General features: G+C 42.0%; 1 protein-coding gene across 3 annotated transcripts in view; it reads right to left on the bottom strand.

The window, feature by feature from the left end:
• Positions 1–8,559: 8,559 nt before the first annotated feature.
• Positions 8,560–16,492, bottom strand: part of ITGAE (integrin subunit alpha E) — a gene marked incomplete at its 5' end in the record, with an annotated part of 59,039 nt that continues 51,106 nt past the window's right edge. For 2 of the 3 annotated variants that reach the window (XM_079726087.1, XM_079726088.1), the window contains 5 exons: positions 8,560–8,872; positions 9,822–9,932; positions 14,449–14,544; positions 16,021–16,116; positions 16,433–16,489. In XM_079726087.1, the coding sequence (XP_079582213.1) occupies positions 8,777–8,872; positions 9,822–9,932; positions 14,449–14,544; positions 16,021–16,116; positions 16,433–16,489 (456 nt within the window). In that variant the 3' untranslated portion in view covers positions 8,560–8,776. The remainder of the gene's footprint in view (positions 8,873–9,821; positions 9,933–14,448; positions 14,545–16,020; positions 16,117–16,432; positions 16,490–16,492) is intronic. The other variant, XM_079726089.1, reaches the window with a different exon arrangement.

Genomic DNA, 16,492 nt, shown 5'->3' with positions numbered 1-16,492 from the left:
GTCTTATGTAACTTTATAACGTCTTATAAATTCTTATACCACTTTATAAATTCTCTTTTTAATTCTAGCAATCTTTTACTAGATTCTCATGGGTTTTTGAGACCTCTACAATTACAGACAAATTATGCTTTTCTAATATTACAAAATTATTTCATACCCTCATCTATGTCATCAGACCAGATCTCTACAAATAATGAATCACATTATTAAGAGTAAGTATCTCCTGTGCCTGATTTTAAGGAAACAGCCTCAGAAATTTGCCATTTAGTATAATATTTACTAAAAATTTTTGGTAAATGTCTTTATCATTATGCAATAACTTCCTTCCCTTCCTAACCTACTTAGAAGTTTTATTAGGAAAAGTTGCTAAGTGTTATCAAATGCCTTTGTAGCATTTTTCATATAACTTAATTGTTTTTCTCCTTTAATTTGCTGTAGTAAAAAATTCAAGTTTTGTTTTAATTCAGACTTCATCTTTAATACCTGACAATGAGACTGCCCTAAGACCAGAAAGTGCCAGATGCCATCCAGGAGTGATTGGAAGGACACTACATAGTGCCTCTCTTTGTTCTGATTAATGTTTTGAACACTGAATTCTGCTTTTTCAAATATGAAAACTGCCACCCCTCCTTCATTTTTGTTGCATTTTCCCAATATCTTTGTCTATTTATTTTTCAAATTGCCTGTTATCTTGTTTTACAAGTGTTTCTTCAAATAATACACATTTGAATCTGACTTTTCAGCCCATCTGACAGTCTCTGTCTCCTAAGTTCATTCACACTTAGGGAAGTAATTAATGTATTTGGTTTTATTCCTTCCATCTTAAATACAATCTCACTTTCCTTCTTCTTACTTTTGCTGAATTAGCCATTTTTCATCCCTGTCATTTTTTCCTGTTCCTTTTTCCTCCCTGTCATTCCTGTTTGCCTTTCTTTCCTGTCAGTTTTGAAGTCCTACTGTGCTTTAAAGATCAGCTCATGCCTACATATTCCTGAGTCATCTTCAAATATATATATTCTATCAAAAGAAAATAATAATGTTATACAATATGTGGGGGCTTCCCTGATGGCGCAGTGGTTAAGAATCCACCTGCAAATGCAGGGGACATGAGTTCGAGCCCTGGTCCAGGAAGATCCCACATGCCGGGGAGCAACTAAGCCCGTGTGCCACAACTACTGAGCCAGTGCTCTAGAGCCCACGAGCCACAACTACTGAGCCCACACGCCACAACTACTGAAGCCCACGCTCCTAGAGCCCATGCCCTGCAACCAGAGAAGCCACTGCAATGAGAGGCCTGCACACCACAACGAAGAGTAGCCCCCGCTCGCCGCAACTAGAGAAAGCTCGTGCATAGCAACGAGGACCCAACCCAGCCAAAAATAAATGAATTTTTTAAAATGTTATACATGTATTTTTACACTATATGTATTTTTAACACACATGCACCAAGCATCTATAGCTGCTCACACCTCCCTCAACCCCAAACAGGATTGAAGCTTTAGTTCTAGGTTACTGTTAAGTTTTTCTTTAAAGGATGACTCTTCTATTTCAAAAGTCCCTACTTAGCATTTATATTACAAAGTCCTAGTCACATAATTATTATATATTTAACTATAATAATACATATATTGCAAGATTCGTTGCTCCCATTATTCCTCTCCTTTTTGTCTTTCCCTATCTTGGGATTTCTGTTCTGAACCAACTGTCACTTGATAGAGTATTTCCCCAAGTGTTGTCCTCAGATAAGTACATGGACAGAATACTTTTTAAATGCCTGCACTTCTGAAAATGTTTATTTTGCCCTGACGAATGATATCTTTTCCTGGTTATTAATTTTTGGGCCTTAGTCTTCTTCCCTCAGGATTCTACAAATGTTGCTCCAGGAATTTAACTGTTAGTGTTACTGATAAAAAAAGCCTGAAGCTAATTGATTCTCTTTCCATTGTAAATAATCTGTTCTTTGGGTCTCAAAACTTTAAGATTCGTCCTTATCCTTGGACTTCAGGAATTTCATCAACATGTGTCTACACATATATTCTTACGTTAATCCTGCCTGGGACTCAGAAAGACAATTACTTCTCTACTTATTTCTTTTCTACCTCCAGACTCCTTTATTTCATGTTATGACTTCTGGATCTGTCTTTTGAATTTATCTCTAGATAAGTCTATTCTACATTGTCGGGTATATCTTGAGCTTCCAGATGTGACTCAAGAAGTATCATAATCATAATCTTTACCTATTTAATTTTTTAATCAAAAATTAAATTTGTTGTATATGAAAGCTGTTAAGAGTAAATCCTAAGCACTCTCATCACAAGAAAAATTTTTTTCTATTTCTTTAATTTTGTATCTATAGGAGATGATGCATGTTCACTAAATTTATTGTGTAATCACTTCATGATGTATGTAAATCAAGTCATTATGTTGTACACTTTAAACTTACATAGTGCTGTATGCCAGTTATATCTCAGTAAAACTGGAAGAAAAAAATTAAATTTGTTATGATTACAAAAAAAATCTCATTTCATGGGAAAATACACGGTCTTGCCAATATTAAAAAAAAAAAGGAAAGTAAAGCTACAATTATATACCCATTAAGCAAACAAAGTAAAAACAGAGATCCCAGGCTCGTTCACGCTGCTGATAACCACGTAATGTGGTTCAATCTTTCTGGAAAGCTGTTTGGCATTGAAGGGCAATTACCAAATGTGTTTAAGTCTACTTCTGGAAAAAGCTTTACAAAGTGTAATGACCTACACAAATTTAAGTTATTGATTTCCCCAAACACACATTAACCCAAAGTGTTGCCTCTCCCTCTCCCCCCAAACCTGCATTCAGCAGCAGCATTTTGTCTCCGACGCTGGCTCCTTGAAAATGGTCATAAATTATCACATATGGTGGAAGTTATGATCCTGTTTATGTAAAACACACACAAAGCAAAACCCCAAAACCCATGTACTTGTATATGTACATATGTGAATATTTACAAAAGCACCGAATATGGTCTGGAAGGATACATACTAAGCCAGCTGACCTCAGCTTCTAAGGAGGGGCACAGGATGGAGCAAGGTTGTGACTAAAGCATATTTTTACTTTTCACTCTGATCTCACTCTGGGAGTGTTATCTATGTATTACTTACATACTTTTCAAAACGTGCTTCCACTAATCAAAATAAAGTCAACTGGAGTTGGGAACTGTCTGTTTAGGTGCATCCAGCTACCTCCTGAGCTCTTGATACCTGAACAACTGCCCTTCCTGAAGTGACTAAGATTCCCTTGATTCCATTTACTAGAGCTGTTCTTCAAGTAATGGTAAAATTCTGGCACTATTGCAAGATTATAATTATGGCTAGGAGACCCCAAAATACCTAAAGCCTGATCTTAACCAAATATCCTTCCTTGTATGGATATTAGAGAAAATGTGCACAGACTAATATACTAGTACAGATAATTTCAGACTGCTGGGCTTGGCTGAATGGAATGCTCCTTTCTCAATGTCTAATTAGGCCTAAATAGTTTGACCAATTTAGATATTCACATCTGCTTATTTCATCCCTCCAACAATCCAATTCAAAGTTCAGATGTTATCATGAGAGAGAAAGGTTATTTGAGTCAGCACTCACTAGCCTGTAGCAGGGGAGATGAAAACAAGAGAAACCACAGGGGCACTTTCCCCCATGCTAGTGTCCAGCTGGCCCCATCTTAGTCCTTTTCTGGCCGGGACACTGGCCCTGTGACATGACCCACTGTCCTTGGATCTATGCAAGCTTTGGCATGTCCTGTTCCCAGGCAGAGGAGGGTGAACAGGAAATGGGAAAGGTCTGGCACTAGATGGGCATCTTTTAGAAGAAAGACAAGGCTTTGGCCCAAGCCAACAGCACATGAATTTATACAGTGTAACCAAGTCTCCATTTAAGTCTCTTCCTCCTCACAGACTGGTCCCTTATGAAGTCTACTAACTACAATGACATTGGTCTAACCCAGTCAGATCAGCCCAGCTCAGTCAGTCAATAGCTTACAGGTGGTCAATGTAAGTCTTGGCTGTTACAATCGAAGTGGGATCTTATTTGCTATAAAAAAAAAAAAGTATAAAAGCAGGGACTACAAGTCACCTATAATAATGAAAACTTGGACACAGCTCCTGAGCCCAACAACAGGGAAACACCTAAGCAAACTTACTTCTTTCTTCTCCTTCAAAGGCACACCTCAGAGATATTGCAAGTTTGGTTCCAGACCACCACAATGAAGCAAATATCATGATAAAGCGAGTCATACAAATTTTTGGTTTCCCAGTACATATAAAAGTTATGTTTACACCATACTGTAGTCTATTAAGTGTGTCATAGCATTATGTCTAACACAACAATATACATACCTCAATTTAAAAATAAAAAACAAAAAAATTACAAGAGTAACATCAAAGATCACAGATCACCATAACAAATGTAATAAAAGTTTGAAATATTTCAGAAATTACCAAAAACGTGACAGAGACATGAAGTGAGCAAATGTTGTTGGAAAAATGGTGCTGACAGACTTGTGCAACACAGGGCTGCCACAAACCATCAGTTTGTAAAAAATGCAGTACCTGCAAAACCCAATAAAGGCAAGTGCAATAAAACAACATGTGTCTGTAAATAAGATCCATTAATAAATGTAGCAGCATTGAAAAACAGAGAATGGTATAAATAAAGGGACCAACATATAAAGGAATTCCTGAAACAAATAAAGCAGACGGATTCTGATCAACAGAAAAGCTGATCGTGTCAGACAGGAAAGATAAAGGGCTCCATGAGAAGTGGACGGGACCCCAACCAAGCCCCAGTGATCATCCAGAGGCAGAGTGGCAGGGAGTGGGACCGAGGGCAGGCTGTGATGCAGGCGGAGGGCATGCAAAGCTCCCATGAAAGTCAGGCCCAGAGGTAACTGCTCAGAGCCCCACAAGTTCCAGCCAAAGACGTAAGGATGAGAAAAAGTGTATCAGAAAGACTCCAAATTACCATTATGTGCAGATAGGATTTTGAAATCAACAGAAAAGCTATTAAAAAACAGAGTCCAGTAAGATGGCAGATAAGATAAATATTCAAAACAACCAATTAAATACAAACTATATAATCAGTCAGGGGGAAAAAAGGTATTTTTCAGAGTAGCAGTAAAAAAAATACAAAAATGTAAATACAAAATATAATACAGCTGGAAATTAAAATCTTTGTAAATTAAGACCTCTCTGAAGAAAACTACAAATCTTGTTGCAGGGTGCTTTAAAAAATCTCAGCAAGTGGAGAAATGCCATACTTCTTTCTTTTTTTTCTTTTTCTTTTTTTGATAGGTAAGAAGTGGATTTATTTAGAGAGAAACACACTCCACAGAGTGTGGGCCATCTCAGAAGGCGAGAGGCCAGAAATGCCATATTTCTAAGTAAGAAGATAATACTATAAAGATAATGGTTCTCACCAACTTAATCTGTACATTTAAATTAAAACCCCAAAAGGTTTCTTTTGGGATTCTGAAAAACTGGTATTATGAATTACCTGAAAAAACACAATCAATAATTAAAAAAAAAATAAGAATGAAAATGACCTATCAGATAATCCAAATTTACTGCAAGGTTAAAAAGAAGGCTGATATCAAAAACAGAATACCATTTCCACACTGATCAGATTAGCAAAAGTTAAAATTTGATGATGCCCAGTGGCGGCAAGGGCACAGAGTGGCACTTACATATATTCTAAGTGGGACTGAAAACTGGTAAACTTTTTTGGAGGTCAAGTCACATCATATGTTGAAACTTTTTATGTTTTAAAATTTTTTTAATTTAATTTAATTTTGTTTCTAGAAGCTGCACCACATGGCATGTGGGATCTTAGTTCCCTGACCAGGGATCGAACCTAAGCTCCCTGCACTGGAAGTGCAGAGTCTTAACGACTGGACCACCAGGGACGTCCCATATATTGAAACTTTAAATGCACATAACCTCTGAGTCAGTAATTGTGCTGAGAACTTACCCATCACTATACTTGAAAAGCGTGCCAGGATACCTGTTTAAAGATGTTCATCGCACCTTTTCTTTGTAATAAAAAAAGAAACGGAAATAACCTAAATATCCACCTGTGGGGACTTCACAAGTAAACTCTGACACATCCACATGTAACACAGTATATTATGGAGCTGTTAAAAAGAATGGGGTAGATCTGCAGGTGCTGCTAGTGAAAGACTTTTCTAAGGTCTATCAGATGAAACAGCAAGGGGTGGAACACTGCAAACAATTCAATCTCACTGAAAACGTTTATACTGGTATATGTGTAGGAATATTTTGAAGGAATATCTGAAAAATCATTAACAGTGGCTGCTTCTGGAAAGAGACATTAGAGGTGGGAGAGGAGAGGGAGACTACCTTTTCACTTTTAGATCCCTTTCTGCTGTTTTGAACTTTTTATTTGCATAATACTAAAAACTGTGGTTCCTTCCATCGTGGAACTGGCATAGGAACAAACAGATCAATGAAACAAAACTAGATTTCCACTAGTGTGTGTGTGTTTATCCACACTAGTATATATATTCTAATATATATTTGAATAAATGATAAACTGTTATTCATCAGGAAATAATAATATAGTTAGACTTTAGGTCATCAAGAAAACAGAAACTGGGATTTCCTGGGTGGCACAGTGGTTAAGAATCCGCCTGCCAACGCACGGGACATGGGTTCGAGCCCTGGTCCAGAAAGATCCCAGATGCCGTGGAGCAACTACGCCCACGCGCCACAACTACTGAGCCTGAGCTCTAGAGCCCATGAGCCACAACTACTGAGCCTGCACGCTGCAACTACTGAAGCCCACACGCCTAGAGCCAGTGCTCCGCAACAAGAGAAGCCACAGCAATGAGAAGCCTGCGCACCACAACAGAGTAGCCCCCACTCACCGCAACTAGAGAAAAGCCCGCGACAGCAACGAAGACCCAACACAGCCAAAAATAAATAAATATAATAAAAATAAAAATAAAATAAATTTAAAAAGAAAACAGAAACTACTCTAGGTATTTTGAGCAGAAAGGGATTTAATACACAGTTACGTTTCAAATTTGTTGGGAGGACTGGAAAATAAAAACAGGAGGGCTGGTGTCACCCAGAGGTCAAGAGTTGCAAGAAGCCACTACCACTGCCTGTCCTCATCTGCTGCCACCACGCGACCAGAAGCAGAAGGAAGCCTTCTCCACCTTCTCGTCTCATGCAAGTGCCCCTCACTGGAAAAACCCACACCAGAAGACCACTGCAAGGAAGCCTGGGAAATGGTTAAAGCCTTCCAGCCCCTGTGATACAGGAGAGCGAGGATGAGCAGAGGAGGTGGTTAAATATTTCAGTAAGTGGTGCTGTGAAAATCAGTTATGGGACTTCCCTGGTGGCACAGTGGTTAAGAATCCGCCTGCCAATGCAGGGGACATGAGTTCGATCCCTGGTCTGGGAAGATCCCACACGCCGCGGAGCAACTAAGTCCGTACACCACAACTACTGAGCCTGCGCTCTAGAGCCCACGAGCCATAACTACTGAGCCAACATGCCACAACTGCTGAGGCCCGTGCGCCTAGAGCCTGGGCTCTGCAATAAGAGAGGCCAGCGCAATGAGAGGCCCACGCACAACTAGGATTAGCCCCCGCTCGCCACAACTAGACAAAGACTGCGCACAGCAACAAAGACCCAACGCAGCCAAAAAAAATAAAGAAAGAAAATAAAAGAAAAAAGAAAATCAGTTATGCATCCGGGAAAGAAAAAAAACTCAGGTTAAATTCCCTAATTCACACCTTATACCTACATAAATTTTAGAAAAAAATCAAAATTTAGAAGAAATAACAATGAAAGCACCTGAATTAGATAAAGAAGACCAAGGGATCAGAGGGATTACTTTCTACATTATATACTTCTGCACCGTTTAATTACTTGCAATGACTTTTATTACCCATGAAAACAAAGACTGTCCCACTGCAGGATTGGGAGTAGGGAGATCTGGTCAAGTTTTAACAGCGTGGAGCATACAAATAAAATAAAATCAGATACTAAGAGCAAAGCCAGCCTGTAACTCTAGGTCCTAATCTTGGTTCCACCTCCTCCTGCGGATGAGCGAGAGCTCTCTCACTGAGGCACGATGGTCCCCTAAGCAATTCACTCAGGAGGAAGCCAGGCGAGGATCAGCACAGGATGTTAAGTAGACACTACAAAACAAAGTCCTGGTCTTCTCCTCTCCCCCCTTGTTCCTGTTTTGGTGACCTCCGTTTTTCCACTTTTTACATTTGTCCTGGGGGTGCTTTTTGTGGCCTCATTTGAAATAATAGGCCACATCTTAGGATCTGAAAATGCCAAACTAGGAGCTGCTTTCGACCACTGTCCCCCAAGATATACTTCGTGGAACACTATTTTGGAAGATGTTAACAGAAACAGCAGGAAAAAAGCACTCTTAGGCAAATAAGGCTGGGAAATGCTGTATAACTGCATAGCCTCCTCTTGGGGGGGGGCGGGAATCACAAAGGATATTATATTTGCATATTAAAGGCAGTTCTGTTAAGAAAACAGTTTTATTTAATACCAAATGTCTCCCAAGTTTCATTTTTGCACAATGCACAGACACTCTGGGGACAATGTATGGTTAAAAAACAACATTCCACAAAACAATGTGCTAGATTCTGCTCTCGATCATCCTAAAGGAAAAGTAATCCACATGACACCAAGTCTCTAGAAGTCTCCAGGACTGGTTGGTACTCTCTCCCAATGGATGAGGAAGCTGGTCTAATTTTCTTCTTCCAGTAGATTCTCTGATTTCAGCTGGGCCTTCCTTATTCTCTCCAAGTTCAGTTGTTGGTATTTTCTTTGAAAAAAGCCACACTAAAACAAAGGGAGGGAAGCCCAATTACAGGCCTAACCTAACCACCTGCTTTAGAAAACCACCTACCTGGTTGTTGCCAAAATAGCCCCCATGATCCTCAGCTTCCTCTGAATCTCTCCTGATAATCCAATCCTTCAAGACCCGTCTTAAATACTGCCTTTCCACAAGCCCTTCCTGTGCTCAGTCCCCAGTCAGAAGTGATTTTCCACCTTCCTCTGAACCCCCAGAGCACTTTAACCTTTTTAACTTAACTAGTTCTGCAAAGTACTACAGTTTCAGCTGTACTGGGTCATATATCTATGTAAAAGTACTCAGCCTACTGGGCTGAGGGTAGAAAGAGATCAAGTACAGCCTCCTACACATCAAGAAACTCACAACCTAGTGAGAAGAGAAATAACTGGAATATAGTGTGACGACTACCCCTTGGAAGGGTTTCTAGAGGGGAGCTCAAAGGAAAAGCATAAAGCTCAGCTCAGAGGACTCAGGAATCTCTGGGCTGAGTTTTAAGGGAAGAGTGAGAGCAAGTCAAAAAGAAGGAAAGGGCTTATGGGTATAGAGAGCCTAACTGCAAACACAGAGACATGAACCTATTTAGTTTAGTGTGTTGAGAAAAAAGCAAGACTTAAGGGCGGAGAAAGTAGAGGCCAGAGTGGAAGGTCTTGAATAGCAGTGAAAGAGTCTGAACATCAAAACAGGGGAAGGAAAGGACTTAAATAGGGGAACGACAATCAGGTTCATTTTAGGAAAATATCTCTGTACTCCAATTCTTCAATTAGATCTTTATCTTTTTCAGAAACTGTCTTACTCATTTGCCTCAACAGGCGTGTGGTTGAAGGAAGAGGGAAAGGTGGTCACGAGGCCAGGGAAGCTGCTCTAGGTCAGGGACTGGCTGTCCTAAGGAGGACTGTGCCCAACACCAGAACCTTTATGAACATGAGTGGAACCGACCTTGACTAGGATGACTATAATCACGATCAAAACCAGAAGGCCACCAACACTGCTTTTAATAATGAGAGACAGAGAATACGCCTCCTCATCTTTCAGGAAAATGACAGTGATCTGGAACAAAACAAAGAGATCATCCAATAAGTCAGGTAAGGCAAAATGAGAAAAAAATTTCACGTTATTTTAAGGAGCAAAATGTGAGAACTTGGCAACATACAGTGTATTGATCAAAACTGATGACAGGGGACTTCCCTGGTGGCGCAGTGGTTAAGAATCTGCCTGCCAATGCAGGGGACACAGGTTCAAGCCCTGGTCCAGGAAGAGCCCACATGCCGCGAAGCAACTAAGCCCGTGCGCCACAACTACTGAGCCCACATGCCACAACTACTGAAGCCTGCATGCCTAGAGCCCGTGCTCTGCAACAAGAGAAGCCACTGCAGTGAGAAGCCCGTGCAATGCAACGAAGAGTAGCCCCCGCTCGCCACAACTAGAGAAAGCCCACACGCAGCAACGAAGACCCAATGCAGCCAAAAGTAAATTAAATAAATAAATAAATAAAAATACCGATGGAATTAAAAAAAAGTGTACACGCCAATGGTTTTTAGTATATATATATAAAAAAAAAAGAACTGATGACAATAAAGCAAAAAGCTAAACATTTCCTCATGCAGCATCTAAAATTATCTGATGAGATTTGTGGTTTCTGCTTCCACATGTAAGGAGCTTGGAAGTCACCACTCCATGCTAACAAGTAAAAAGCTGAACAAACTGAAAAATCAACAATTTTTGGATCCCTAAGAGAGCGACGCCACAAGGCAAATTGCTGCCCCCAAGAGCGGAGGGAGAGACAGACAGACTGACACAGAGAGCAGAGGCTCACCAGCACCAGGGAAGGAAAACCTGAACTGCAACTGACGGGCTGCTGGAAGCGCGGTGCTGACAACCCAGGGGCTTACAAACTCCAGGAAACCCGGTCGCGGGGCTGAGGTTTTCTCCAGGAGCTTGACCAGGTTCCCACAGTAAATACTGGAGAAAAAACCCTTCATGCTTCCAGCAGGGGGAGGGGAAGAGGAACCATTTTGAAATAAGCCAGAGAACTCTCATCTTAACAAGGCCTGTCCTCAGGGGAAACTAGTTAACTAGCCTAACCTGCTGGGTAATATCAGAGCCTAACTGTCCTGGGGGAAGGGAAGTACCCAGCTCAAGCCCACTCTAGCCATCCTGTCCCACCTAATGGGGTTGAAAAAGACTGAGAAACAGGGGTGAAGTTCGCAGTCCAGAGGCACAGGCTCATTAAAAGACTGAGGCTTAATCACAGAACGACAGCACACTGCCTCTCCCCAACACCTCACCACATTGGTGAAGGTCCGTCTACAGCAGTTCCTTTTACCTGGTACAGCGTGTCCAGCTACTGAGAGAAAATTACCAGGCGTACCAAAAAGCAAAACAACACAACTTGAACAGACAGAGCAAGCATCAGAACCAGACCCGGCGGGAATGTTGGAATTATCAGACCAGGAATTTAAAACCACCATGATGACTATGCTAAGGGCTCTAACGGTTAGAGCAGTCAGCACGCATGAACAAAGAAAAAGAGCAGACAGGCAATGTAAGTGGACAGATGGAAATCCTAAGAAAGATGTTAGAGATGAAAACCCGCTGTAACAGGAAATGAAGAATGCCTATGATGCGCTCATTAGTAGACTGGACATGGCTGAGGAAAGAATCTCTGAGCTAGAGATAGCAACAGAATCCTCGAAAAGCAAAGAAAACAAAAACTAAAAAGAAAACAAAAAAAACAGAGCACAGTAAAATTATCTGATGACCAAAATATTTTATACAAACTATTTTGGTCTCTTACCTAGAAGAGTTAAGTCTGCCAGGAGACTGTGACCTTCTGTTTGCGTGTGTGTGAGAGACGAGAGAGAGAGAGAGAGAGAGAGAGAGAGAGAGGGAGAGAGAGAGAGAGGTTCTATTCAGGAGCCTCTGACAGTTTAATAGAGGGTCCCAACAAATTAAGATCTCTAGGTTTTAAAGAACACTGAAAGACGGAAAATCAAGATTCTACATCCAGGTATGCCCCAAGCTCACCATCTTCAAAATGATTTCTAAGTCCCTTCCAACTCTGTTCTGACAACTCTTTTTGATCTTGCCTAATGACTGATAGGACATTTTCTGACATGAAATACATGACAAAGATAAGGGTCTGCTCTTCACCAGACTAATGTCAGTGACACAGTAATAAATGCAAAATGGCATCCACGTGTACTACTGAAAAGCCCTTCCATTAGAAGCCACCCCAGCATTGCTGTCCAGAGGCTCTCTCCATCCCAGGGCTCAAGTGGAAAACCCTGGGGATGTGCTTCCCAGGTGAGACCCAGACATGGCCCTCCCAAGTTGTGCCCAGCACACAGACCACGGCCAGAAGGCCATCAAGACATCTCTGCCTGCCCAAAACACTGAATTCCCTTCATCCAAGTGTTCAAGCACCAAGGTCAGGGATGCTTTGGAGAGAATTTCTGTATGGGATGGAAGGCTGGACAAATTTACCTTTGAGGCCTCTTCCAATTAAGTCATAAACACTTCCAAGGGTTGACCCTCCAGGCACTGTTTAACTCATACAAGCTGAACTTAAGTTCTGGGCCTTGGGAATAGTGAGGGAGCAACGCAACAGAGAAGAAGAACAGGAAGAGAGCTGGTTTTTTCCTTCATGGAAGAGTAAAGTGGGGGGCAGCGGGGAGTATGGGGAGAAGACTTGAGAACCTGAGGTTTCAGAAAGTAATGAAAGAAAGTCCCAAGATGACAGTAATGTAACATGTCAGGCTGGAGTAGAAGTACTCCTGTTTCTCAAAGCCTCTTCCCTTTTTCCTCTTCCAAAACCACCGGTTCCTAAAGTGCCCTAAAGGTGTCCTGGTAGAGGTGAAGGGAGAAGCAGGACACAGAATACCCCTGCTTGTAGCAAACACTCTTGGTGGCCCACCCAACAGCCATTCCCTCCTTTCCTAGTTTGTTCAGAAGTCATGATTGGTCTAAGCTGATCATGACGAAGTCATCCCGCTTTGCCAGTGACTGACATGAGATCTAGTTCTCACTAATAAGTTATAAGGAGACTATCTGCTGGGAGTTTTTAGGAAAATTGTCCTTGAAAAGGGAAGGCTGGAATTCCCTGGCAGTCCAATGGCTAGGACACTGTGCTTCCACTGCAGTGGGCATGGGTTCAATCCCTGGTTAGGGAACTAAGATCCCACATGCCACACGTAGTACAGCCAAAAAAAAAAAAAGAAAGAAAAGGGAAGAAAAATGAGGAAAAACTCCTTTTGCTACTGATCTCTTGGCTTCCTATTTTGTATTCTGCCATGTGAAACTATATCGCTGGGAGAAGTGGAAAGTGGCAACTTTGTGGCAGCCACAAGGGAAGGCATCCCCAGCACAGGGACCATAGAGCACAAGATTCAAAGGAGCCAGGCCGTTGACATTGGTCTGCCTCCCTCACTGGATAAACAACACAGGCCTTTATGGCACATTAGCGCTAGTGTCTTGCAGCTGAAATGTAAATACTTTTCTTGGGGTCCTGAATTTTAAAAAAGGAAAATCACCGTGGGGACTCTATGCTATAGAAATAAAAGCATCAGTAAGTAAAAGGGGGAAATTTATACATAAATTATTTAAGAATGTGCATGTAAGAAACTGTTAACAGTAATTCCCTTTGGGAAGAGGGAATCAGGGGTGTGGAAAGGGGGAAGTAAAGGAACCATTATTTTTGATTTGGGATCTTTGTGTAAGGCTTGGATTTTCTTGCTTTTCTATTTAAAAAAAAATCTGAGCAATGGGATAATGGGGCACTTCTCTTTCTTCCGTATCATTTTCTGTATTAGAAATACTTAAAAATAAAAGGAAATGTTTTTCCTGACATGTTTGGAGAACTGCGCCTTTCCCCTCCTCCAGGGAGGAAATCAGAGGACCGAATGTTTAGCGATCCAGCCTCACCCTCTTGACATTCCCTCCGATACTGAATCATGCCTAACTACACAGCTCACAGATGGACCATCTCTGACACCGGCAGCACATCTAGGTGAGTGTCAACAAGAATGACAACTCAGGGTGGCACACACAGTATTCGGCCCACAGATCACAAAGGTCAGTCTGACTTGCAGTCATACTTCTGCAAAACGAATCCAAGGGTTCTAGTACTTAGTCTAAGACTTATAAAAAAATTATGCATTCTTGAGTATTGTAACTGTGCAGCATTGTAACTAAACACTGATACCACACACTAAGAAGAGGGTTGTTATATACCGCCTCCCCCAAAATTTCTCACCTAAGAAATTTTAAAAAATAATACATTTTCAAATCAAAGTATATACAGCTGTTGATTCCAGCCTAGTTATTTCAACTGAGACTTCCTCTGCTTAGGCCTCTTATTCAGTTGCCTCATTTCAGAGACAGAAAAACTGAGGCAGAACCTGAGTAACTCAAGGTCACGGAGGCAGTCGCTGGCAGAGTCAAGATCAGAGGTGATAAGACTAAAACGGGAAGAGGGCAACAGCCAAGCATCTGTACAGGGGCGCTAAGGCCAGGCACCGTTTTCCCAGGACATCACCCAGAAAACGAGAAGACAGCCAGGGATTACCTTAGTTCTATGGTTCTCTGCATTGAGCCCCTCATATAGAGATTTGTTGAAAGATATTTCACCAAGGATGTGCAGCTCAGTCACATCTCTTCGTAACTACAAGATGGGGAAGAAAAAAAAGAAACACATTTTAGACATGGACTTAACTGTTCATTTTTTTTTTTAGTTAACTTTAAAAAAATTTTTTATTGCAGTATAGTTGATTTAAAACAGACTTACTGTTCTTGGACAGCACTCATCATCTGTCCCTTTAAACGTGTTCCTTCTCCAGTATTCCTCAGCAACCACAAAGTTACCCAAGCAAGAAACCTGCAGTTATACCTCAACTTCTTTTCCCTTATCCTTTACTTCATGCCACACCCTCATCGACCTACCCACACGCCCCAAGTCAGTGGTTGATGGTTCTTTTTTTTAGCCTCTCTTGCACCCGTCCCTTTTTCTCCATCCTCATTGCTACTTCTTCAGCTCAGACCTCATCATTCTCATCTGGATCATCACAAGACGTTAAACTAGACTTTAGTCCCTACTTTTGAATGAGTCATCAGGTAAGGCCTAAGAGGTAACATGTGAGTTAAATATAAGAAGAAACCACATACATGAAGATCTATGAGAAAAGCAGTGTCATGCAGAAGGAACAGCAAGTACAAAGATCCTGTGGCCAGAACAATATTGGCAAACTGGAGTATAAAAAGCAGGGAAGGGCTTCCCTGGTGGCGCAGTGGTTAAGAATCCGCCTGCCAATGCAGGGGACATGGGTTCGAGCCCTGGTCCGGGAAGATCCCACATGCCACGGAGCAACTAAGCCCGTGTGCCACAACTACTGAAGCCTGCGCGCCTAGAGCCTGTGCTCTGCAACAAGAGAAGCCACCACAGTGAGAAGCCTGCGCCCCGCAACAAAGAGTAGCCCCCGCCCACTGCAACTAGAGAAAGCCCGCGTGCAGCAGTGAAGACCCAATGCAGCCAAAAGTTAGATAAATGAATAAATAAATAAATTTTTTTTAAAAAGCAGGGAAGAGGCAAGTACTAGGAGATTAAGTTGAAGAAGCAAACAGAGACGAGATCATAGGGTGCCTTGCACACCACTGAAAAAGACAAATTTTAATCTAAGTGTATTCAAACTTTTTTTAAAAGCAGGTAAGTGGCACAGTGTTTTCTTTTAAAACATAGCTGTTATGTGAAGAACGTTTGTAGAGGGCATGGCAAAAGGAGAGGCAAGAAGAGCAGAGAGAAGGATACTGCAATAAACCCAGTAAGAGGGGTGGCCTGGACTACAACAATACCAGTGGAGATGGAGAGAAGTGAATGGATTTAGAATATATTGGGTGGGGGGGCGTAGAATCACAGAGCTTGCTGCTGGAACAGATATGGGGATGTAAGAAAAGGAGTCGCAAGTAGTTCCTAGAATTCCTAGTAACTAACCCGAATAAGTTACCCTAGTTAGTAACCCTCACTAAGTGGGTAAGCAACAGGTTGGGATAGGAGTTGGATCAAGAGACCTGTTTTGGACATGTTATATTTGGAGATGCTATTATCCTTCTTAGGGTAACAGCAGGATAATAAAATCTCAAGTACCTGTTCTGACTGACTCAAGGAGACCTCTGCAGCCACGGTTACATTTTCTTTATCCGAGGTGACGTTACAGCTCACTGAATGCCATTCTTCCACATGCTGGAAGAAGGTGTGTGTTAGTTGGCACAATTCCTCTTCGGGTGGAAAAGCCGGGAATTTTAACACCTGGCACACAGAGCACCTCAAGGTCCCGGAATAGAGGGTGTGAGCAGTTCCTGCGCTCACTTGGCTCGAGCAAAGCCGCAACCCTGGCAAACGTGACCCAGTGTAGAGGCTAAGGGGCGCCTTGGGACCGCCCCGCCTGTGCTTTCAGGGGAAACCTCGGAAAAGTAGAATCCGTGCGTCTCATGTCACCCGCTTCAGGCCCTCTCCCTCCCTGCCGCCCCGCCCCGGCCTCTCGGACGACCGCGCTCACCTGAACCAGATCGCTCCCACAAACGCGCTCCGGACTCTGGGTGCACACAGTGTGAGCCTG

The sequence above is a fragment of the Hyperoodon ampullatus genome (genome assembly GCF_949752795.1).
Source record: "Hyperoodon ampullatus genome assembly, chromosome: 19".
Taxonomy (NCBI): Eukaryota; Metazoa; Chordata; class Mammalia; order Artiodactyla; family Ziphiidae; genus Hyperoodon; species Hyperoodon ampullatus.
This window is presented reverse-complemented; position numbering and strand designations above follow the sequence as displayed.